This window comes from Heteronotia binoei, chromosome 4 (genome assembly GCF_032191835.1).
Source record: "Heteronotia binoei isolate CCM8104 ecotype False Entrance Well chromosome 4, APGP_CSIRO_Hbin_v1, whole genome shotgun sequence".
NCBI classification, from domain to species: Eukaryota; Metazoa; Chordata; class Lepidosauria; order Squamata; family Gekkonidae; genus Heteronotia; species Heteronotia binoei.
Genome location: NC_083226.1, coordinates 27,400,051 through 27,426,248, shown reverse-complemented (window position 1 = coordinate 27,426,248; position 26,198 = coordinate 27,400,051). Strand labels below are relative to the sequence as shown.

At 42.8% G+C, this 26,198-nt stretch overlaps 1 protein-coding gene and 1 non-coding gene across 2 annotated transcripts; both read right to left on the bottom strand.

The window, feature by feature from the left end:
* Positions 1–1,586: 1,586 nt before the first annotated feature.
* Positions 1,587–24,090, bottom strand: DCAF10 (DDB1 and CUL4 associated factor 10). The gene is made up of 7 exons (XM_060237011.1): positions 23,723–24,090; positions 12,657–12,770; positions 9,990–10,187; positions 9,316–9,518; positions 7,214–7,324; positions 4,963–5,108; positions 1,587–2,948 (listed from the first exon to the last, which is right to left on the bottom strand). Exons 1-7 carry the CDS (start codon positions 24,073–24,075, stop codon positions 2,580–2,582), a joined length of 1,494 nt encoding a protein of 497 aa, XP_060092994.1. The 5' UTR covers positions 24,076–24,090; the 3' UTR covers positions 1,587–2,579.
* Positions 8,251–8,324, bottom strand: TRNAV-GAC (transfer RNA valine (anticodon GAC)). Its single transcript has one exon. It is a non-coding gene; the product is annotated as a tRNA-Val (tRNA).
* Positions 24,091–26,198: the final 2,108 nt, after the last annotated feature.

Here is a 26,198-nt window from a genome sequence, read left to right as displayed (position 1 = left end):
TTGCGAATTCTTTAGCTTTACGTTAAAGTGTCTTCTGCGGAACTGGAAGAACCTCAGTCCAAGAAGGGAGAAAAGTATACAACTAAAGAAGCATATTTACTTTGACTGAGGGGGTGACTTTGAGTAAACACACTGAAAATCATACTATGGATCTCATGGTTGGACTTCAAATCTAGGAGAATATCAGATATTTTGCTTTATGTCTTCTACCTCAAAATTAACCCCAGGTATTTTCATGACTTTGCCTCAGTTTGAAAAGGCAAGAATAAGGGTGACATTTCATGTTGTGCTAATGTGGAAAAATACCAGCTTTCCTAAGAGTACATTACTAAGGCAGATATGTCATACCAGGTGCCGGAGCAATTCTGCTATTACAAAAGGCCTTAGTGTATTATCTCTGCTGGACTACTTCTAGAACCAGTTTTCAAAAGCTGAAGATTGTAAGAATTTACTTCCAGGGTTCAGTCTGTCCTGAGTTTTACAATCACATGGCTGTCTAGAATATAGAGGAGACAAAACACACTAGGAATAACATGAGGAAAAGCTGAAAGCAGGAGGAAAAGAGGAAAACCCAACATGAGATGGATTGACTCAATAAAGGAAGCCATGACCCTCAGGCTGCTAACAACAGGACATTTTGGAGATCATTTGTTCATAGGGTTGCCCTTAAGTCAGAAGCAACTTAACAAGGCACATAACTAGAATCTAGGAGGACAACAAAATTTGTTGTGAAGTCTGTGCAATACAGCCTTCACAATGTGTGTGTGAAGTGCCAACAGGTCACAGCTCTTATGGAGGACCCAGAAAGGGGCTTTCAAGGCAAATGAAAAGCAGCAGTGGTTTGCCATTGCCTCCCCCTGCAAAGCCTTCCTTGGTAATTTCCTTTCCTAGTACCGACCCTGCTTAGCTTCTAAGATGGGGCCATACCCAGCCACCTTCCTTCCAATCAGCCATGTCAATCTCTCCTTAATTTCAGCCCTGTTCCAGAGAAGCAGAACAGCTAAGAACCAGGTTTTATTTTCAATGGCCCTTGCACATAGTGTGGGGTTTCTTTTGGCCCACCATCTCTTCATATAGGTAACTGCATGCCTTCCACTTTTTAAAAAACTGTGTCCAAGATGCCGCCTGCCACATTTAAATATAGCTGCCCCATACCTGACAGCGTAAAATGAGGGGGCAGGCTCACCATAAAACATCCACCTGATCTGGTGAATGCCTGCTTGGCTTTTTGTCAAAAAACAATTATTGACTGCTCAGGATTCACTTTTATCCATTTTTTATTTTCCCCTTTCAGTTTCCTTCCAATAGGTATCTGCAATGGGAAAAAAGTAGAAGCTACTAAAAGCCTGCAGGCAGGGCAAATGTGTTCCTAAAATTGGGGACACCTGCCAGAACGGCAGCTCACCTGGACACAACTTGCCGACCCACCCCTGTGAAAGACAGCCCCAGTGCCCAGCTTGGTAAGTCTCACCTTCTGAAGGGCTGGGCCCATTTTTCAGAAGTGTGTGGTTTTGCAAGACACGCCAAGGATAGCCAGCTAACCTTAGGAACACTGCACAAGGAAAGAGAACCGAGTGAATATGCACTGGAGGTTTTCAAAGGTTTTATTCAACCTCACCCTTTCACAACCCATCAGAAGACTGGGCACAATCTGGCAGGAAGTTCTACCATGCAAATGTCATTTATATCAACGTGAAGTGCGCCAAGAATTCTTGCTCCCCTCCTTGCTTTGATTTAAATGAGGTTGGTGCAACAGATTTGCATCCTCAGAATTTTGGGTACAAAGAGTGAGCAACAAAATGGCTTCCTTCTACGCTCTAGAAGGTGCTATTTTACAGGACTCGTGAAGACAAAATATTAAGCTATTCACCTTGATAAACTTTTTTCTTCTTCTAACGAACCCAGAAAAGGCAGCCGTGCTTCCCACCTGGGTTTTAGACGAGAGAGGGGGGGAGAGAGAGCGAGAGCATAAGTCATATGTAATTTTTAAAAACACACCAGCCAACAGATTGAACTACAGCAAAACAATACAGAAAAGGTAGTGTCAGTGTTCACCAAGAAAGTTATACGCTCGCTGGCGGTGGCTAGTCTAAAGTGTAAGAGAAAAAGTTCACCTTTACCTAGAAAGAGTAGGAAATAATAAAACCATCATAAAATCCAGAAAAAATTGAAGAGGCCAAGGGACTGAAGTCCAATTCCTTTGAGACAAAGAAGCAAATGTATTTTTAACTGAGCGTTTTCCCTCCGCTCAAGCCCATCTGACAGTCACGTGGAAAGACAAGACTTGCAGGTGTCGCTGTGCCATATCCAAACAACAGGACCAGAAAGGGCAGAGACGAAGAAAGCGCAGAAAAACTCTGATGCTCCATTACAGAAATCGATAAGACAGGCACGCACTCCCAAGGGCTGGACCAAGCTCGTGTCGCTGTTCAGTCCACCGATCTGAGAAACTCTGAACTTGTCCAAAATTTACAGGATTTTTATTTTTATTTTTAAAAAAGAACACTCCAACTAAACTAAACTGAAGTTAATTTTTAAAAACCCAAAACATTGGATGTTCCTTTCGAGGCAAGAGGTGCCTAGAACTTTGGCTGATACAAAGAAACGAGACCACTAAGGCACCCAGAGGCGATCTGACAGTGCGTCGGAGAGAACTTGGTGGTCAGGACCACATCTTTGTGAGAGTAAAGCGAGCGGATCTCTTGCAATGGGGCCGCTTCTTTGGGCAAGCAGTCAACCAGTTCGCTGCACTGGGTGTCAAAACCCAGCAAGCGGATCCCATAGCCGTGTGGGGAGGAGATCATCCGGCCATCGGGACTGAAACACAGTTCTTTGATGTAACCCCGGCCAACGTTGGCTTCTTCGATGCAGTGAGTCAGTCGAAGGGAACAGCGAGGAGATACTGGCCGCACAGGTGTGCCTTCCTGGAACTCATAGACGCATGTCCACTATAGCAAGGGGGAGAAATGGGACACTGAATTAATTTACGTCCAAGGTCCATTCCCCCACGTGCACAAACCAAGACTTGTTTACTTCATTATTACCTTGCTTTCTTCCCCAGTGGAATCTGAAAATGGCTTATGTCACCTCCTCTCCACCATTTGACCTATGCAACACTTTTGCAAGATATGCTAGGCTCAAGAGTGTGTAACAGGCCCAAGGTCCCCAAACAAAGCTTCCATGGCAGAGTGGAGATTCGAACTAGGAACCACAGGCTCCTAGTAATTCTAACTATTATACCACACTAACAGCTAGAAGGCAATAAGGATTAATTTGCAGGATCGTAGCAAGGACATATCTGGCCCAACATCCTGTTTCCACAAATGACTAGATAAATGCCTTGAGCCCTTTCTAGCTGATATGCTGAACCCCACACAATTGCTGGAATGTCAACAGGGCACCTACATGTTGACAAAGCATATGCGCAGACTCCATGCCTGTGATTGGGAACATTCCTGATTGTGGAGAGACAGTCTATCTGCGTACACTTTGACCATGCACAGACATTGTTGATTTCAATGCATACAGTCTGAAAGATGACTCTGGAGAAGCTTACAGGGAGGAGAAGCCAAATGCTCTCTGCTGCTATCTGACCCTAGAGCCTGATTCTCAGAGGTATCCTGCCAATACGAATGTGGAAGTTTCCTTTGGCTACCCTACCATGCACACTACAAAACCCATCTTCTATTACCCCTTTTCAAAGCTAATTTAAGCTCCTGGCCATGCCCACATTCCAAATTCCATCAGCTATCACCCTGCAAAGAACTAATTCTTTGTACCTGTCCTCTGTCTCCTGAGAAACAATGAAAGCAGCACATAAAAGCAAATCTAAGGCCAGCCACTTTGCTCCTTTTGGTTGCACAGATGGGCAGGGCTTCTTTTTAACAGTAATTCTTTCCACAGAAGGGCTAAGTCAGTGCAATGGACTATCATGCTAGAACTGCATGTAGAGGAGCCAGTGACACAATTTCAGTGCAATACGGGCTGTATGGGTAAATTTCTTTTACACTCTGTGATACTGACACACCAACAAAGTGGAATGGGAATGGCTCCACCCCCCATTTGTCATCAGAGAGCAGGACATAATAGGCAACCTCAAGTCTTACAAAGGGCCAGTGAATCAGATAATCGTATCTAGAAGTGAGCTATATGCAGGTACAGTGCCAGAAACATGTCAAAGTCATTGTTCAAAGTCAGAGCCACAGACAGCTATTGTAAGTTTGAGGTGTGTGTGTGTGTGGGGGGGAGAATCACAATGAAATGGCAGAAGAAATTTTGAGTTCTGTGGCATCTTTAAGATCAATGGAAGTTTATTCAAGGTATGAGCTTTCCTGTACATGCACACTTCCTCAGATACATAGAGAAGGAAGTCAACATTTCATTTATATAGGATGCCTCTACATAGATGAACAGTTAATTAACGTACAACTTAATGAGGATGTTTTTAAACACATTTAAAGACTAAACAGTAATAACAAGCTCAGTTTATAGGCCACAATATGTTTGGATTCAATTACCGGGGGGGGGGGGGGATGACATTGGAGCAAAAAATATGTCTAAGCAGAAGACTAATGTGTAAAAGCATCTTTCTTATTGCATATGTCAAAACATCTCCATTAAATTGTATGCTAATTTGTACAAGCATTCGTTTATATACATAAATATATATATGAAACATTAACTTCCATTTCTTTGCATCTGAGGAAGTGTGTGTACATCCGAAAGCTCGAATAAAACTTTGTGAGTCTTAAAGATTCCACTGGACTCAAAATCTGTTCTACTGCTTCAGATCAACAGGACCACCCCACCTGGCTCTATCTTCACTGAGATGAAAGTACCCTTTTGTCCCAGCTAGACTTTAAGACCACAAAACAGCTTAGGCTTCTCTTAAGTTCTCTTTGGTTATGCATCCCTCCCTCCTGTCAGCTCATATTTAAGATGCCACCCCTCCATCAGCTTTACCTCCTGGTCATCTGTGTTACTTGAGCACCGAAGAAGCGTCGCCCATCCTTTGGGATGGAGCTGCAGAGATGTAATGCAGTTCCCCCGATCTCTCTCACCAGGAACTTCTGGGGTTAAAACCTCAAGGCTATTGCGTGGTGATCCACCTGTGAGGGGGACAGAAAGCATTTTGAAAGCTATTTCCCAAGCAGCTTTTCTGCCAGAAAAGGAACACACAGACTAAAGGCACAGTGGCAGTGAATGACTTCTAGAAGTCAACATATCTCCAGAACCATAAATACAACAGAAGGGGACAATCTTGCATATAAACTCCCTGGGGCAGAGACTTGCCTTTTGGGGGCACTATAACCCTGAAAAAAACACTATGCTCTGTGTATGATTTAAAAAAAAAGGTAAAGGTAGTCCCCTGTGCAAGCACCAGTTATTTTCGACTCGGGTGACATTGCTTTCACAACGTTTTCATAGCAGATTTTTACGGGGTGGTTTGCCATTGCCTTCCCCAGTCATCTACACTTTCCCCCCAGCAAGCTGGGTGCTCATTTTACCAACCTCAGAAGGATGGAAGGCTGAGACAACCTGGAGACAGCTACCTGAACCAGCTTTTACTGGGATCGAACTCATGGCACAATTATAAGTATTTAAGGATTTGTTTTTGTTCATTTTAAGGCTCTAGCAAAAGGTACCAGGAAATATTCACTCAGTTTCAGCTAGCTGCCCAAGAATTACATGGAAGGCCTAGGAAGGGTAGTGAAAAAGGTGAGGATTTTAGACCAGAACACAAGCATTCCCTTCCCAAAGCCCCCAAGTCTCTTGGTCTCTGTAGCTGTGATCTTCTCCCTTTCAAGAGTCATGACCCACCTTTAATTTCCAGGCAAGCAGAATGGGACTGAGCAGAAAGCACTTTACAGGAAGAGCCAGAGTTCTGACCTCATTGATTTGGGGGGGGGGGTGCTTTCTGCTAAAAGGTGGAAAGCAACTGAGTGATGGGAAACAGGCCAGGCCAGGAGAAGAGGGGAAAAGGCAAGGGAGAGCATCTCTGAACCTGCCTGGGCACCCTCTACCAGTGTGACCTTGATCTGTTCACCAGAACCTCCAGTGCTGGTATACAAGGAGATGTCAGATGCATGGGACCCTTAATCTCCACGCATGACCACCACCAGCCGGTTCTTTGAAAAAGATGCAAAGGTGGCTGCACAGGAGCTCGCAACCCAGCAGATGGACTCTTCAAACCCCCTTAGGTTGAAGATCAGGGTTCCAAAGCCTCTTGATATTTCATGTCCTAACATTTTCTTCCCACTCTTGCAAAATGAAGCAAAACTATCCCATCACACCAACTTTCCTCAAACAGAAAAGCTAATCCACACAGAGCTAGCACTGCCACTCAGTCAACTGGTCAAATGTTGTCCATTCACTGCATATTATTGGATGGCCACTACATATGGTCACATCTTCCACAAAGCCAACAATGCCATGGGTAGGTGGGCAGCTTATCTTGTGTTGAATTTCAGTCTGGTGTCGGTTTGCAAAGTCAGAAGAGATGGCTGTTTGTCCCTTAGCCCTGCAAAAGTCAGAGGCAAAACTGGCAGCACTGCATGCCTCCTGCTGGCCAACTGCTCTAATAGCAGGAATCCCCAAATTTGGCTTTTTAAACAATTACAATTACTTGGTTTTATTCCCATTTTAATTCCATTTTAAAAAGAAACCTTGTCACTGACTGTGGTGCTGAGCACTCCAGTATAAAAGCCAAACATGAGAAGCCTTTAATTATTTATATTTTTAAAAGTCCTGCAGTTTTTATGAGTTACAGCCCACTTCATTCACATTTATAAAAAGCTGCAGCAAACCTTCTTCAAAGGGGTAATGCATTTTTGTACCTATCTCTACCTCCAGAAAACTGCTAGTTAAGAAAAAAAAAAAGTACGTACATATGATATACAGACACAGCAACTAAAACTAACCATGCATGGTTTAAGAATGATGATCAGAGTACCAAGAAGAAAAGTAGAGGAATGCTATGCTGAAGATCTGTGTGCAGTTTATTTACACATGCATGTCACCACTGGCTCTGCAGTTATCAAGTGAGGAGTTTACTCGTAAGAACTGACTTGTAATGAGACTTAAACTTAAGAGGCAAGACCAGACAAACCTTCTTTAGCCCTAAATCAGAAGCCAGCACATCGACAGTCACTCTGTCATCACCCTCCACACACATCCCTCATAAAACCAATGTGTGTCCACTATGTTAACGCACCTTCTCGCTGGGTGGCTCGTACCATGTGTTTCTCTGATAGCGGGCTTAAGTCACTCTGTTGACAGGGAGATCCAGCACTTCTTGGTCCAGAAGAGGTGGAAGACGCCAGATCTGGGAAGGGGTAAAGGAGTGTCATGCCAAAGCAAATGAACAGAAACAACATCACTCATCTTTTCTAGCCCATTAATTCTGCGACTTCTAAAGCCTTTCTTCCATGCAGGTTTGCTACAGCATCTGCTGAAAGAAACAAATGACTTTCTTTTGGGGTTGTTATTCAGGCATATATGATAGGCCAATTATAATTTAGTTGGCTGTGTCTGCTCCTAGCTACCAGTGGCCCTCTGAAGCAGTGGCCAGCTGGGAATTTCTCTTAAGTTCAGTGATCAGTCCACTCCTGACTGTGCAGCCACAAGGAACCACCATGTATTTATTTCCTTCATTTATAGACAGCTACACTCAAGGCAGATTATACAATTTATAGCAATGCAATAAGTACAGGAGAGAATATACACCACCAATTGTAAATAAAGATGGAGTTACAAAATTAAGAACATAAGCCATGCTGGATCAGGCCAAAGGCCCATCCAGTCCAACACTCTGTGTCACACAGCGGCCAAAAAACCCAGGTGCCATCAGGGGCTCCATCAGTGCGGCCAGGACACTAGAAGCCCTCACACTGTTGTCCCTCCCAAACACCAAGAATACAGAGCATCACTTGCCCCAGACAGAGAGTTCCAACAATCCACTGTGGCATAAGAAAATTGAGAATAATGCATTACAAATAGTATAGTGCACACATACACACATAGATACACAGATGGGGTATGTAAGTGTAGAGTGTGTTGTGTTTACATGGGACAATGGACAGTGCAAACAGGCCAGTGTTCTCTGCAGCACATACAGACATACGAAGCTGCCTTATACCAAAGCAGACCATTGGTCTATCAAGGTCAGGGCTATCTACTCAGACTGGCAGCCATTCTCCAGGATCACAGACAAAGCTTCTTTCATATCACCTACTTACTGGTCTTTTCAACTGGAGATGTCAGGAATCGAACCTGGGACCTTCTGCATGTCAAGCAGATGTTCTACCACTGAGCTACAGGCCCCCTCCTCACGCAAGCAAGCTCATATCCTAGAATGTGCTCCAGAGTCCTCTGCGACATGGCAGAATTCCTCAGGGAGAAGAATCTGCAAAGTATTCCCAGAAGTCCACAGACAACCCAAACAAGATCGAAGCCAAAATTACAATTGAAATTGGAGGCACATTTCACTCATAACAGTGAGAAAATATTTTCCCAGTCAACTTTTAACACAGTTGGACAACATTCTTCTTACAACAGCACTAGAGCTCACTTACTAATGCCATCTCAAGTCTAAACCTCTTTTCAGTCCCCTTGGAGAAGAGGGATGGAATTGTGCTTTCTAAGCTTCTGTTTGCTGTAATACAAGCGGCAGGAAGTCCCAAGAACATCCCTCAGGGTGATGTTGGCACTTGTGCACTGGCTGGGATAGGATGAGCAGAAAGAAGGAAATCAGTGCTGTCTATTGTAAAAAGAATAGAGTAGTGGATGCAACTTTGGTATAAGGCAGCTTAATTGTTCAAGGCAAGTCCTGCAGCACACAGCCAGATTCTCCCAATCGTAATGATGTGGCTTTACTTCTACTCCAAAGGCAAGCCAAAGCAAAAAAGATCACCAGCAGCAATGAAATAAATGGGTGATAAAAGCCAGCCAGCCCTACCAACAGATTCCATGCAATCGTTAGACAAGGGGAAAAGCTAAGGGAAGGGGGTATGGAACAACTGTTTTAATATGTTTGCAGGATCCCAGCAACTGTTCACACAGACATTAGTTCAACACTTGAAAGGAAATTCCATGAACATAAGAACAGACTACTTGAACTCCCCAAAACCAAAATTGGCATAGGTCAGATTTTGTGGGTCACTTTGGGAGGCTAGTTAATCAGCTCCATGATATCCAGCACCGCATGTCTGAAATGACATGCTTTATGTCTATAGTTGTGAGTGACTCCAGTGACCAATATTTAGGAAAGCTGTTTCTGGTCAAGTAAAGTAGGAAAAGACGAACACAAAGACTCACCTGAACTGGATGCAGTTCTCCTGGCTCTCAAAATCGGATAGCTGACCACCTCTAAAGATTTGGTTAGGTCAAGGTCGTGCAAAATCAGAAGATAGCCGGAAGAGGTTGAGATCAGCATTTTGGAACAATCTGGTGTCAACCTCATACGCATGAGAAATCGGGTGTGAAAGAACTTCTTGTGAGGACAGCCATCTTCAGTGCACCTGGGAAAAAGAGAAAGGGTCACACTGCTTGCATCAGCTTGGTAGATTTCAGAACTCCAGTCATAGAATCATAGAGTTGGAAGGGTCCTCCAGGCTTATCTAGTCCAACCCCCCTGAACAATGCAGGAAATTCACAAGTACCCCTCCCTCAACCTTATATTCAGGGGTACCCTCAGTCTCGCAAGCACTCTTCTTATTCCCTCTCTCTGTTCAAGGTGTTACTTTTACACCAGCAGCTGGCCTACTAGGTATTCCTGTGTGCTAAAATTTTGGTAATGGTGATAGATCACTAAGGGCAGGTGACATGAATGCAAGAGCAGTTTTACCAGGAAGCAGCTCTCACACCCCCTACCAAGGACATCCCTCTACCTTACATAAATTTAAGATGCACATAGAACAGATACAATTTAGATTATTTCCACATTCTGTTTCAAGGAACAGCACTTGACATCCAGTACCAAGTTCACCTACCTATCAGTTTCCCAAATGATAACATTTCCATCAAACCCCGAAGTTACAAGCAACCTTGTATTCGTGTCGTATTCGATATTCTTGACCCAGCTGGTGTGACCATGCAAAGTGCACACTTTGGCATCTAGCTTCCTCAGATCCCAAAGTGCGATTGTAGTATCATCAGAGCAAGTGGCAAACAGTCTGTTATCGAGAAACCTGCAAATGGACCAGGGATGGGGAGAGAAACAGTTTAATCTCTCAATGTTCACACAGATCGTTGACAAAATGAAAACTTGGACAACGGTAATGAATGCAACTGAGAAAGGGCAAAAAAGTATTTTCAAAGCATTTTAAAACTAAGAGACAGGGAGAGAGAGCAAAAATAGAGTGCCGTTGCTTAGTTATGCCCTACTTTTGGAAAAATACTGTTTTTTGAAAATGGTTCACTGCTATAACACAATACAATAAATGACCAAGACTACAGGACAAAAAAAGATTCATTAACTGCTAGCCAATTAGAAGCAGAAGCAGCAAACAGTGGAGCAAAGTTACTTTAACCATGGGCAGGTCCTGGGTGTTAAAAAGGTGGATTTGAATCAGGTAATTCAACAGAAGAAACAAAACACCAAAAGGCCATACAAAACTAAAAATGATCACCTGGTGCTTAAGCACCAACAAAGATGGCACCAAGCAAACCTGGGGGGTAGGGGCTGTTCCAAAGAGTTAGCTCCACAGTTGAAAAGGCCCTCCCCTCCACCCACCTTCTGCCTAACTTCTACTGGCAGAGATCCCCAGTGAAAAATCTCTGGAACCTTAGTGGACCTATAGGTCTTTTAGATTATTGGACTGCAGGTGTGCATTTGAGAGCAATGAGTTAAGAAACATGAATCAGAGTCACACATTTCTACTGGCTTCAGAATCCTTTTAATGCAGTCTGGTCTCAAAACTTCAACGAAATCAACTATTCCAACAAACAATAAGATGAGCAAACCCCTTGTCTGACTTGAGACCCTTGCTACTATTGAATAACAAATTTCCTTTTGGTGATCAATAGCAGAATCTACGAGCAGCTGCAGCAACCTTTCGGCCTTTCGGCCACCCCAATTACAATATGAAGACAGAATATGAACCTAACTACAAGATTGCCGAGACAAAGCACCCAGATGGCTTCAAACACTCAACAAAAGCATTCTTTGCCGCTTTAAATATACAATCCTGCTTTAAAAAAACACACAAATGAAACAAACTTAAACAAGATGACTCCAAGAGCATTTTGCTCCATGGCTTATTTTGTGCAGTTTTAATTCTGAGTGTGACTCCTGAATTCCTGCTTTAGACTTTCAACAACTTCCTTCTCCTTTGTTCATGATTAAAACCAGGCATTAATTTTCTCAAAGTGCTAGCAGTTCGCCCTGACAATCTCTAACCCAGGCCAAAAAAACACAAACACTCCAGGACACTTAAAAGGCTTAAAACACAAAGACTGGAGTATTATTACCTCAAAGAATTTATTTAGAAAGGTGTCACTTGATACAAGATAGCTGGTCAGAAGAAACGAGTACGCTTCCAGCTTCCTGACAAGCAAGACTCCCTCCAAACATTCAACCATCTTGAGGACAGATTTTGTTGTTGCTGCTGAGTGGAATCAAGGTTACAGTCCAGAAATGGATGCAACAGTTAGTGGGAAGATTTTATATTTCATGGTGTGTGACTGCACTCAGACCATATGGGAAAAAGCTATCAGGTTTTGTCAAACATCAAACTCACACAAAGAACTGGAATGCAGGACAAGGCTATGTGGATGGGTAGGCCAACTATTCCTTGGCTCCTGCTGGGTTTAATGACTACAGAAGAAGAGATCTACAGGGGAATGGGAAATCCCTCCCCCCCGATGACATTTCCAAATCTTGTCAGACATTTTGGGGTTGTTAGGCAATAATACAGCATGATTAGGGTCTTCTGCCTGAGATACAATGTTATGGGGCTTTTGTTGATAGGCCCCTTCTCCAGCTCATTGGGGGAATGTGTAACTGGCTGTAAGCTCTAGGAGTGGCCAGGAATTCTATGATAAGATTACTGTGCAATTTCTGGAGACCGCTAGAGCTACCCTTGTCGTTTCCAAGTAGCTCCAGTAATTACCAAGAAGGAACTCTACAGTAAGAGCTTCCTGTAACTGGACAAGGACTTATTTTTCTTTTTTAATTTTTGTCTCAGGACACTGCCTCCCACACAGACCTCCCACTGGTAAGAGGTAGCTTAGAAATCCAAAAACGGCTTCCAAAAACGGCTGCCAAAAATCTCATGATTTAGTCTTGCAAGATCTTGGCTGGCATTGCTTTTGAAGTTGCTGTTCTTCGACCACGCCATTTAATTGTTTTTGGAAACAAGTTCCCTAGTATTTGGTAGCAACACTATGCACAGATTCTGATTTGCATCATGAGGTCATAATGAGAATCAAATACATGATATGGTACACAGCTTCCTGAGCTGTGGGGTGCAGCAAAGAAAAGACATTAGTACAACAAATCACATTAACTATTGACAGGTGCAAAATAAACACTTTTTTTTAAGGGCACTGATGTAGATGTCCTCTCACAGCATGTTCAAACATCAAAACTAGGAGTCAAAACATATTAGTGATATTTCAGGCAACTGTAACCGGTTTCCATGTGCCGGCAGACTTACCTGATATTATTTACACAATCCTCATGAGCATCTGAGAGTGTTTTGATGTGCTTTGAAGATATGGGATCAAAAAGCAGGACTTCTGTTTGCTCACAAGCGACAGTCAGCACTGACCTAAACAGGGAAGGAGAGAGAAAGAAAAGGGAAAATTCCTGAGTGATACGTGACGTTTATATACTTCATATGTGGAAGTCTGAAGGTATTTCACGGCTTAAACCAACAGAAGAAAAAGGAGAACTGCTTCAAGGGTCAAATTGCTCCATAACGGAATATTGGATTTGCTATCACAAATTAAACTTATTACCTCTTATTTCAATGAGATGGGACAGGAGTTACCGTAGTTCTGGGAGAGCAGGGTTAGAATCCTCACTTTGCCACGGAAGGTTGCTGGGTGACCCTGGGTGAGTCACACACTGTCAGCATAACTACCTCATGGGGCTGTTGTGAGGATAAAATGGAGAAGGGGAGTGTTGGAAGCCACTTTGTGTCTCCACTGGGAAGAAAGGCCGTGCACAAATGACATAAATATATAACTCCATATTCACTATAGTCTGAAGAACACTGAATGGGAAGGCATGTGCCTCACTCCAAGTGATATCTGGAGCTTAGCAACTGTCTAGTTAAGGGAAAGAGACAATCCTGTCTGCTTGTATGCCCAATGATAGCACAGCAATTAAAGTCACACTTTATAGGTTTAAATCCACAGTCAGCTGAAATGACTGCATATTATTTGGCCGTTATTATGATCAACCTTCCACTTTGTCTGATTTCATTGGTATTACTGACGATTCGGAACAAAGCTATTCCAGAGAAGGGGAGCCAAGGACCTCCTGATACTGTACACTGAAGATGTCTTCAAGCTATCTGTAAATACTGCTATGTCTTTGATGCCTGCTGTACGCGTTTCATTTGTAAGAAATGCAGTAACCATTTTGGCGAGCCCTGCAATTATTCACATGCTGCTACTCCTCAATTACCATCCCTGAAGAGAGACTGGAAGCTGACATCATACTCACACATGTTCCCTTCCCAACTCTCTACAGGAAAACCTGAATGTCCAAACTTGGAGATTCCTGTAAACATTTGAACACAGAGGTTTCTTCTACAAGTATTATCTGCCCTGAGTTCAATGGTGTTGGGAAGCTGTGTGTGCGTGTGTTTTCTTGCTTCCCCAAAACATTGTGGTGCATTCTTGCCCCTTTGAAGGTTCCCTCGGGGAGTTCTCCAATTTTCTTCCAACCTGTTTTGCTCCGGAGTTTTAGGAAAGATTGCAGTGAAGCCTGGATAGCTGCTGTGTAGGCAAAAATTCCAGGTTTTCTAGCCCATGTGGCAGTCATTTTTCCTAACACTGTTCTTCTATCAAGGAGCTTTTTATTTGTAAAGAAAAATCAGCTCTAGAACACTGTTATACTTTTGCTGGTGGCTTGGGGAAATGAAACTATGAGGAAACCTCACATGCAGAAGCACTATTTTTGAAGCACTCATCTGCAGCCACACCAGCAACAGGGAAACAACAAAATTAAGTCCCTGTGTGAAAGACACCAGAATCTCCAGTACTGGAAACATTTACAGATCAGATAGATCTCATACATTTGATTCAACTGTGGATTCTTTAAGCTCTCCCCACAGTAAGAATTAGCAGGTGAGATAATGCGTCCACCCTGCTTCTCACTGGAGAGTCCCAAGAAGGGAAGCATAGGATGAGCGGGCACTCTGTGATTTCAGAATACCAGCCGCAAACTGTTCTCTCTCTTGAATCAACTACTTAGACTTTAAACTCACTGCAATTAGACTGGGCAGGGCCCCTCTCTTTATATGTTTGTACAACACCTAGTTTGTTAGGCAGTTCAAATCACTTAAAAATATGAATTCTTTTTATAGCCCATGGAACGCACAGAGCCCCAATGCACAGGAAGTGGAACATACATGACCTTAATGACAGAAACCCTGATTTTGTCAACCATCTCTGCTTTCTCAGAACATCTGTCCAGAGCTAGGATGAGTCACACAAGCTACCCTCTAGTGCCAGGGAAAATCCCTAGCATCCATATGCAGATACAAAGCGCTTGGGCCCAGGGATGAATAGATAGATGGTTAAAGGAAAGATGGCGGTCTGTTATGTTTTAAGGTATTTAAAAATACTTTTAAACCTCTTTTCTACAAAGCGTGTTCCTTAGCATTTCATAAAATGGAACAGCAACAATAACAAAAACAGAACAATTAAGTGTATTCACTGGTGATTAACCAGCAGACAAAAACATAAAAATAGAAATTGCCGACAAAATAAACCATGCATAACCAGTTCAGCAGAGGAGAAATAAAAGCCCTTAAGACATAGGGAAATTAGACCGCCTTCACCTGACAGCAAAGGGAATGTAAGGAAACCGTCTAGCAACTTATTTTTTTGAGAGAGCGACATCCACAGATCCTTTCCATTTAATTCTAAAATCCATCTCTCCAGGTTGGGTCCTCTCCTCAACCAAGTGAAACACATGCAGTTGTGGTAGAAGGTACCTCCCCTTCCCTGCCTCTCCTCCAACTGTTTGTCACAAGGCCACTCATGTACATGTACAAATTACAAATTAATTATGATTTAGAACTAAATTTTATAACCATTGATTTACTGTCTTTGTTATACTTCTATTAACCATTTAAAAATGATGCATTAGCAAAGCTGCCTTTCAAAAGAATAGTAGAGAAAAGGCTCTCCCCAGAGGACAGCAGTGGAGTTGAACAAATTCTCCTTCCAGTTGATGCTAATAGTTAAACATAAGATAGCACAGGGCAGCTTTATCGCTGACCACTAGAGCCATGCTGGATGGGAATAGGATAAATTCTTAGGGCACCACAGACAGCAAAATCAATGCGGCTGCATTAGCACAAGCAGACCCCATTTTGGCAGCCATAAGCTAGAGGGGAGAGAGCAACACATATCTTTACATCTTGTGTTTTAACAATTTATTAATAACATATGGTTACAATATTTAATTATCTTTTTCTTATACTAACCCATATGATATTTCACCCCCCTCCCTCCAATACTGACTTCCCCGAAGTTATAAATTTGAGTTTAATTCTAAAGGTACCACTAATCTATCAAAATGTAATACTTTTGATTAATACTAAAAAATTGTCCAATGTCTTTTTACGTTCCACTCTTTCTCCATATATCCTTTGAATTTCTTCCACTCCTTTTTGAATAAATCTAAGTCATAGTCTCTTAAAGTTTTAGTTAATTTGTCCATCTCACTCCACGATAAAACTTTCACAATCCAATCCCATTTCTCTGGTATTGTTCCTTGTTTCCACAGCTGCGCATACAATATCCTAGCAGCTGAGAGCAAGTACCAAATTAAAATCCTGTCTTCCTTTGCAAATTTTTCTAATTGTAATCCAAGCAAAAAAGTCTCTGCAGTTTTCTTGAAGTCGTAACCCAAAATTTTGGAGATTTCTTGTTGTATCATCTTCCAGTACTCCCTCACCACATATCTTTACATCTAACCAAAAGCAGGGAACAACCTGAGACAAGAATCCACACTAAGAAAAGATAATCAAGCTCAAGGGTGTCAAACATGCAGTTCGGGCCCAAATTAGGCCCCTGGAGAGCTCCTATTAGGCCCCCAAGCAACTGGCTGTCATCTACTTCCTTCTCCCTCTCTTTTACTTTCTTCTGCAGCACAGCTTGCTTTGCAAGGCTTGCTCAATTGCTCAGGAGCTACAGAGCAAAGCCTCTATTTTCTCCACTGACTGAGGCTCCTCCCTTTGGGAGGAAGGGGGGAGGAAAAGCTTGCTTTGCCAGGCTCTCTCAATTGCACAGCAGAGCTACTGAGCTAAGCACCTCTTTCTCTGTTGGCTGGGGAAGGAAGGAAAGAGGCAGAGCTTCCTTTGCTCAGATAAATACAAAGAAAGTATCCTTAAGACCAATGAGTGCTAACATTTTAAGCATGTTTTAAGTTTTTAAGAAATATATATTTGTGTTTGTCTGTGTTCTTTATAAAATTTATATCTCTGCTACCTAATCTTAAATAGGTACACACATGGCCCAGCCTGACATGACTTGGCCCAACCCAATATGGTCTGGCCCAACAAGGTCTCATTTTTGTCAAATCCGGCCTTCATAAGAAATGAATTCGACACCCCTGATCTAGCTATTTCCTCCAAGAAGTACCCCAAATGTTTTCTGCCTTGGATTCAAATGGGTTCAAATCCACCAGATTCAACTAACTATTACTAATTGTGAGCAATAGCCACGATACACCAGATCTGTTAGTGGTGCATGTGGCATAGTATAAATGTGTTACTTGGGATGTTTGGAAGACCAATTTTCTGGCCAAAAGCCCAGAGCAGCTGCTAACCACGGCAGCTTTTCCCTTGCATCCCAGAGGACTCTTTCCTAGTGCTGGAGCAACAATGGCTTAAAAGACCATTCCAGAGTGAAAGCAAGAGCATGTATTTAATTTTGGAACACTCCACTTACTAATGTTAAAATACAATACTTGATAACATACTCAGATAGTGTGTTCTTTAGCTTTCTTGTATTGTGGTGTTGGTGGAAAGTGCTGTCAGGCTGCAGCTGACTTATGACAACCCCATAGGTTTTCAAGGCAAGAAACATTCAGAGATGATTTGCCATTGCCTGCCTCTGCATAGCAACCGTGGACCTCCTTGATAGTCTCCCATTCAAATATTAAGCAAGGGCGACACAAGCATCCAAGATTGGGTTAGCTTGGACTATCCAAACGGGAAACTTGTACTGTAGAACTGATCAACTATCTGCTTTTGACTAGAAAATAGGATCACTGTGACAAAGGGTTGGATCCAGCTAGCTTTTCTGCTGAAACAGAAATAGGGGTTCTCCTTTAACACACACACACCTGCCAAGCTATGCTGTAGACTAGGGGAACTGCATGTACAAAAACCATGCAAGATGGGAACTGCAATAAGAAGGGGAATTGAGCAAGAATGCATAAAAAAGTTGTCTGAATTCAACAAAAATGTTTTCTGGAGGAATACTGAATAAGGATTTGGCCCATAACTGATATGTAGACCCATTCAACAAATACTGAGATGGGGTCAACAGAATACAGCTAGCAAAGTTAGAGATGACTGTGAAGCAGAGAAAAACTTTTTTCCTTGGATCCAAGTCTTGTCTCTACCATGACTTCTACAGTGTTTTCAAAACTTGGGGAGAAAACAGAATGGAGAAACAAAGCCTGACTTCTCTAGCTACAGTGATGTTACAGATCAACATGAAGACACTGGTTTGCTTATGTATATGTGAACTTCTATCAAAATATTATTTCACTGGCCAAAAGTTAATCTGTTGGGCTAATGGCTTTCAAACAGTTTCCATATCAAGTGCTCTGGCCAGGGAACATTTCCTTGATAGTACACTGGAATAGATCTGCGAGGATATTCTAAGGGACACACACTGCTCACAAGGGACACTGATGGCCTGAACTGTGAATAAGTCCAAGAGCACATGGAACATTCTAGTTATACATTAAAGGCCAATAATGGCATACAAGCTACATTTCAAGGCTGCTGCTCTTCATTACTGCATTCTTTATAACTTCTTAATAAGTTCCTAAGAAACATCTCATGTTCCATGGTGCATAAACCAGCATGGAAAGTGCTCTATGAAGGCAAACAATTTGAAAATAGCTGCATAAGAATTAGTTTTTTTAATTGCAGCTTAGCTTGTAAGTTTTCACATTAGCCAACAACCCTGAAACTGGGCTGTACATTAAGCAGAGACTTCAGTTACAGCATTTTCAATTCATGAATTTCATGTTTGCATAACCTACCAATTCCCATGTCAGAGCAGTGGCCAACTCTCAATATGCTCTAAATATGTCATTCCTGAAGGCTTTGCCTGTTCAAAAAGGCACATATTCATGTGATCAGGCAGAAGAAATTCAGATGCTGCAAACACGCATGCTCCTAACTATGATTCAGGTGAGCCCTAATCTTTCTGTCAGCCTATTCATCCCCTATTCATATCCTCTGTCAACCAAATGACTTATCTAAGCTGTAAAAAGATCCACAAAAAGGGCAAGAACATTCTAAGAGACTGAATATCTGCATAGGCAATGGGTAAAGAAATTTTTCTCATTGATTCAGGCAACCAGATGACTCTATACTTGGACCTCAACAGATGGCCAAATCAAATAGATTACTTAATTGGGAGCAGAAGACAGAGTTGCTCTATTCTGTCTGCTAAAACAAGACCAGAACTGATTGTGGTTCAGACCATGAACTGTTAATATTGCAAATTAGAATAAATCTGAAGAAAAAACACTAAAATGTTAACAGTATCAAAATACACTCTAATAGTGCCAAATTACCCTCTAAACAACCTTCCTGAAGATTTTAAGATCATGCAAAGAACAGATGTGCATTATTAAGAACAAGTGAACGTGAATCAGAAGAACTATGACAAAATCTGAGATATTATCAAGGAAGAATATGCAAAGTCCATTCCTGTAGACAAAAGAAATGAAAAGCCTTGATGGATGACTGATGTAACTCTTAAAATTGCTAGACAAGTAAAAGCAAAAGGTGACAGAAATTTTTGTTGTTCAGTTGCACAGTCGAGTCCGACTCTTTGCAACCCCATGGACAAAGTCACGCCAGGCCCTCCTGTCTTCCACCATCCTCCGAAGTCTGTTCAAATTTGTGTTTGTTACATCAGTAACACTGTCCAGCCATCTCATCTTTTGCCATCCCCTCCTTCTTTTGCCTTCTGTCTTTCCTAGCATCAGGATCTTCTCCAGGGAGTGTTCCCTTCTCATTTGATGTCGATGTGACAGAATTAGCCAGCTCTAAATGCGGCATTCCAGCAACTTGCATACAGAGATGAAGAGAACTATTATAATAAATAATGAAATAAAAGAGAACAACAAAAAAGGAACAACAAGAAATCTCTTCCACAGGATCAAAGAAATCAAAGGGAAATTTAAAGCATGGTTAGGCGTGCTGAAAGGTCAATACAGAAGTACATTAAGTGCACAGGACAAAATAAAGATGGGAACAACACACTGAAGAATTATACAAAAGAGATTAAAGGGCAGATTCTTTCCAAGAAGAATCTTTTGAAGAACAACCTACTGTTTTAGAAAGTGAAAGGAAAGCTGCATCGAGAGCAATTGGGAGAAACAAATCACCAGAAGTAAATGGAATATCAATAGAACTATTCCAACCTACAGTTTTAGAAAGTGGAGTGAAAACTGAACTGAGAGCAACTGGGAGAAACAAATCATCAGGAGTAGATGGGATATCAATAGAACTATTCCAAGCCACAGAAAAGGAGCTCATCAAAATCTTAACAAGAATAAGCTAACAAATATGGAAAGCAAAACAACATTCAAATCTACATTGCAGTTCTGAAGAAAAAAAAGTTAAAGAAGACAACGACATTGGATTTATATTCCGCCCTCCACTCAAGAATCTCAGAGCGGCTCACAATCTCCTTTATCTTTCTCCCCCACAACAAACACCCTGTGAGGTGGGTGGGGCTGAGAGAGCTCTCCCAGAAGCTGCCCTTTCAAGGACAAGCTCTGTGATAACTATGGCTGACCCAAGGCCATTCCAGCAGGTGCAAATGGAGGAGTGGGGAATCAAACCCAGTTCTCCCAGATAAGAGTCCACACACTTAACCACTACACCAAACTGGCTCTCCAGAGTAGAGACTGTAACAGCTACTGGAACAGCTACTATGTTAATTTCTCATTTGAGTAAAGTGACACTTAAAATTTTTACAGGAAAGACTCATATCATATGGAATGAGAATGTCCAGGCTGGATTCAGAAAGGAAAAGGCTTTAGAGATCCTATTGCAAATTAATGGTGGTTACTGGAGCATACAAGAAAATTTCAGGGGGTTGGGGGCGGAAAGCTTGTGTTTCATAGATTACAGCAAAAGTTTTGACCTTGGAGATCATGAAAAATTATTCTTGGTTTTAAAATAAATGGGTGTGCCACAACATCTGACTTTTTTGATGTGCAAGCTATACTCTATACATGAGCTATTAGGCCAGAATGCGGAGAAACAGAATAGTTTCCAATAGGCAAAGGGATCACACAAGGATATATTTTATCTCTCTGTCTTTTCAGTCTATATACTAATAGAGTTAAAGCAGAAATTACGAAAGAAGGTTTACAGCTGAATATCAAGAACACAAGGTCATGACTAACAAGAAATTATAAAACCTTAAGACTGATAATGAATAAATTGGAATTGTTAAAGATTTTCTATTCTTTGGCTCAATCATCAACCAAAAGGGAGACTGCAACCCAGAAATCAGAGGGAGATTGAGAGTGGGAAGGGCAGTTATGAAGGAACTAGAAAAGATCCTTAAATATAAGGACAGGAAAGTATCTGACAAAGGGAACTTTCAAAAGCTCATACTGCCACAAATCTTGTTGGTCTCTTGAGGTGCTACTGGACTCAAATCAAAATGTAAAGATGTGTTGCTGGCAACCAAGATCCAAGATAATTTATCTAAAATGACTAAACTGAGGCCACTGCACTTTAGTCATATTGCAAAAAGACAAGATGCATTGGAAAAGACAATAACGGTAGGAAAACTTGAAGGCAGCAGAAAAAAAGGAAGACTCAAGATGGATTGGCTCAGTCAAGGAAGCCACAGGCCTCAGGCTGCAAGACCTAAGCAAGGCTGTTAGTGCAGGATATTTTGGAGGCAATTAATCCACAGGGTCACCATAAGTTGGAAGCAAGTTGATGGCACTTCACACACACGTTCTGTTCATCAGCACTAGAAAAATAATTCTACTAATGATAGGTGAGCAGGGGATTATCTACCACATAAAACCTGCAAAAGGTTTTACCTTGTGGGAATCCACAAGAGTTGCAAGTGTGTTTATGTAATGGCAAAATACAACCATACCAACATGTTTTGAACACCATCAGCTCTTTATTGGGGAATCCAATGTGGTCACTAGTAGAGGATGGCACAAAAAATTATTAGAGAGGCACATGTAAATGCCCACCTCCCCCGAACTGTTGATGATGGGGACAATTTTATCATGTTGCCATGTGAAATACTCTTGTATCTTTTGTGGTTTTTTTAAAAAAGTGATATATAAAAGTACAGAGTAGCAAGCCTTGCTGAATTATTCTGTTTTATCTATGCTGTTCGATTCAAATGTTTTACCATACTTTGTAATTTGCCTGCTGATTTACTGAATCAATCTTACTATATATGTAATCCAACTTCGGTCCCAGTGAGACAGACAGACTTCAAATGCAGCAAATAATAATAATAATAATATCAACTTGCAAAGTTGACAATACTCAGATGCTTCTGATACAGAAACATATGGGCCTCTTAGATACAGGCAATATTTTGTGCTATAATATATCAAGCTGTAGAAAAAACAAACATGAGAGACCTCCCACCTTCACAGCAGGTGTTCTTGTATACTTCCTACATTTTAAGATATTTTAGCTCACTTCCAAAAGGATTCAAGGCATGTTACAATGATTTTAAAAATACATGATAAAATCAGATAAGCAATTAAGATTTATATGTAGAATACACATTAAAACAGCTTCACAGAACTAGAAACATTATCTACTATTGAAAAGCCCATCTATTTAATTTGGTTTTCCACTGCCATTGAAATACTAGCAATGTGGAGCCTTCCTGACCCGCTTACCATTTGATCACTCAGACTGCCAAGAAAGATGTATCTTTTACAAATCTGGAGTTCTGAAGCGTCATAATTTTGTCCCAAGGGGCCATGAAGAAGAGTAAATTTTTATAGCCTGCTCTTCTCTACATTAAGGAGTCTCAAAGTGACTTACAATCTCCTTCCCTTCCTCTCCCCACAATGGGCACCTTGTGAAGTAGGTGGGGTTGAGAGAGCTCTGAGAGAACTGTGAATGGCCCACGGTCACCCAGCAGGCTTTATGTGAAGAAGTGAGGAATCAAACCCGGTTCTCCAGATTAGAGTTTGCTGCTGTTAATCACTACACCGTGCTGGTCCTAATGAAAGGAGGATTTGGCCTCAGATCAAGAAAGGGCAGGCAAGAAAGAGGTGATGCTGAGCAATGTTTGCATTATGATGCCATCACCTCCACTCTTAACTGCTGGAAGTCCCACTGTGATATTAGTCAAAACCACATGAACATTTAAAGCACTTAATGACTTGAAAATCTTTCCTGGCACAATTATGCTTTTCTCCAACTGAAATATCATCACACTTTCCTCTATCTCAGGACAAGGCTAGACTGGATGCAATCGCACAATGTAGTGCATAACCCCACATTCCTGCATTACTTGTCCCAGTCTCCAGAGAACCATTCTGCCTTGTATGCTGGGCAAGCAATTCTTGCAGAACTGACCTCTATAGCATCCTGCCAGCAATGCACTCCTGCACTGACACAGACATACAGCCTCTTCAACACAGCAAAAAACAATCTTGAAAAGTGCATGAGCAAACGGAGGGGAAGAGACAACTAAGTAATAAGTTTCCACCTATTCGGACTGGCAATTGCTCTCCAGGGTCTCAAGGAGAAGCCTTTCCTATCACCTACTACTTCATTCTTTTACCTGGAGACTGTCTAAACAGATTTTGTGTGCTGGAATTAACCTATTCGGTTTTGATGCGAATGTACTCTTATGATTAATAGTCCTTAACCGCAAATAAAGCTTTCTTTCACTCTGTCAGGGATTGAAACCAGGCCCTTTCAGGTGCAAATCCTGAACTCATAAAGCTCCTTTATCGATCAGATCATCGATCGATCAAGAGTCTTTATTGTCTACTCCGAATAGCAGCAGCTCTCCAGGGTCCCGAAGAGCAGTCTTTTCTAACGCTTACTACCTTGCGAGACAAAAAAGTATTGCTCGGAACTGAACCTCAGATCTTCTCTATGGAGCCTGGGAGAGAAGAATACCGCTTTAAAGAGATATATGTGGAAGCAACACTATTCGTTAGCTGCGACCACAAAAGCCTTCCAACGGGAGAGAAGCCAGCGGAGGCTTCTGGAAGAGGTGCGCCCCTTTCCCAATCCCACCCACCCCCTTCCCTCGTCGCCCTTACCCGCCGGGCGAGTACTCCAGGTTGAAGACGGCTCCGTGCGTGCGGGTGATAGGCGACACCGAGTCGACGGGCTGGATGGCGCCGTAAAGCCCGGTCAAGGCCCGGAACGTGTCCCTGGCCGGCTCCACGAAGCAGCCGCCCCGGCCCAGCCGCCGTCCGCGCAGCCAGGAAAACAAGCCGCCCCCGGGCACCGAGACCGGCACGGAGGAGGAGGAAGCGGGGGCGGCGGAGGCCGGGGGCGGTTCCGGCGACAGAGGGGGCGAGGGCGGCGGGGACGGCGGCGGCGTCACTCGGTACGTGTCGCGCGGGGGCGACCGCTCTTGGACGCCCACCCAGCGACCCTTCCTGCTCATCCCGAGACTGGGCCCGCCGCCGGCGACGACGGCAGCAGCAGCATTCCCCCCTCACACACCCTTCAGGCGCCGCCGCTTCCCGCCCCCTCCCCAACTTCCGGTGCGGAGTGCAGCTGCCAAACAGCGCCGACGGAGCCACTGAGGAGCGCGCCAAGCTCACCCTCGATAGGCCCCGCTGCGCCAGAAGCCACGCCCCCTCCGGTGAGGCGCAACCAATCCGCTGCGCTTGCGGAACGGCCGTTGGGGAGAAAAGCGGAGGGACCTCTCGAGGGACCCCGACGGCCTAAAAAAAGGCTGTTTACTTGGAAGTGAACCCAGTCCTCCCCCAACAAAAAAACCCATTATATTTGTGGCTGTAGAACTTAAGCCCGAGCGGGCACCCATAATTACAACAGAGGTTACCATGGCAACAGGCCAAAATTTGACTAGTTCTCGATTTTACCAGAACAAAAAGGATACCAAAATGAGGGGAGTTTTCCTGAGTGAGAGAAAATTAAAAAGAGAAAGAAATCCAAGCCCAAAGAGTAACGCCAGAGGAGTAACTTTGTCACGCTATTGCAGCAAGCAGGAGATGGAAAGTTCCATCAAGACACAGCTGACCTAAGGTAGGGTTTTCGAGGCACAAATTAGATATTCCTTGGAGGTCTCCCATCCAAATACGACCAAGCTCTGACCCCTGCTTAGCTTCCAAGATCTGACTAGTCTGGGCACTGATACCCCTAAAAAATAACAAATCATTCAAGCGAAAGTTTTAGGGGACTAGCTAGGGATGGCAGCCTCCAGGTGGCACCTGGGGAATCTGGAATTACAGCTCCTCTCCAAACTACAGAGAGTTCTTCTGGAGAAAAGGGATGCTTGGGAGGGTGGACTCTGTGACATTGTACCCCACTGAGGTCCCTGTGCTCCCCAGGCTCCATCCCCAAACCTGGTTTCCCAACCTGGATGTGGCAACCCTACCACCACCCATCCCCTGCTCTGATGGTCGAGAACTTGGCAATCCTAACCTAAGTTTTGTAAACTTATTTGGGCATCTGAAGACTTGGGCACTAGTTCATAAAAGCTTAGGTTAGAATAGAATTCTGTGAACCGTTAAGCATATCCAAAGAAGGGGTGCATACACAGGTATCCCAGCAGGTTGCATATAGCCATGTCATAACTTTCCAGAACCAACCTAAATTTTATGATGCAGGGTGCAGCCTTTTGACTTCTCCAGAACTCTTCTTCAGACTGGATGCTAAAGGGGGTGGGGAAAGAAGATCTAAAGCTATGGTCTTCATGTCTCGTCAGCAATCCTATATGGAATGCTGCTGAGCGGGTGTGCAATTTTAAATGGTGCTGGTGTCATGTTGCGCCCTTGCCCTTCTGGGAAGAAGCAAAACAAAACACCTTAAACCGCAGTTTAATCAGATTTCTTTCTAGCAACAAATGGGACACACAGCTCCCTCAAGGGTGAGAGGAGAGGAAAAAACATGATTGCATATACCCAGAGGAACTGCATTCCTTAGGTCGTTAAAAAAATAAAACTTACTTCAAAAACAAAAGAGACTCTGCACATACCCTGAGGCGATTTACCCTTGGGATTGTTTCTTTCAGCAAAGGAAAGAAAACAAGCCCTCTTGGGCACTTGAAATCCTCATATTTAAGCGCTAGAAAACAACCTAGCCCCAGTAAAGAACATTGAATAACAGCTCTGTACTGAATGAGACCCTGTATAGCAGAACTGGAAAACCAAGAACACAATCCTTGGTAACACCTTTTATTAGGACCAACTCAATGACACATAACAAAAGCTTCAGAGATCCCCAGAACTCTTTATCAGGAAACATGTTACTTCAAACCAGTCCATTGGCCACACAAAGAAGGTACAAGTGCACCGTTAGCATATTCAAGAACCATCAACTGGGGAAGTGTTGGTAGCATGCAGACATATTTACCTTGCATGGGTTGCAGATTCGAAACATGTGCAAAGTTTGATATACTCTTTAGTCCTACTAGTATAATATTTAAATTAAGCCTTGAGATTTTAGAACCAGAGATATCACAGTCTGAACCTGTATGCAAAGCCTATCTCTAAGCTAGAAGCCCTCCTTCAGAGAAAGGATCCGTGGAGTTTAAGTGTGGCA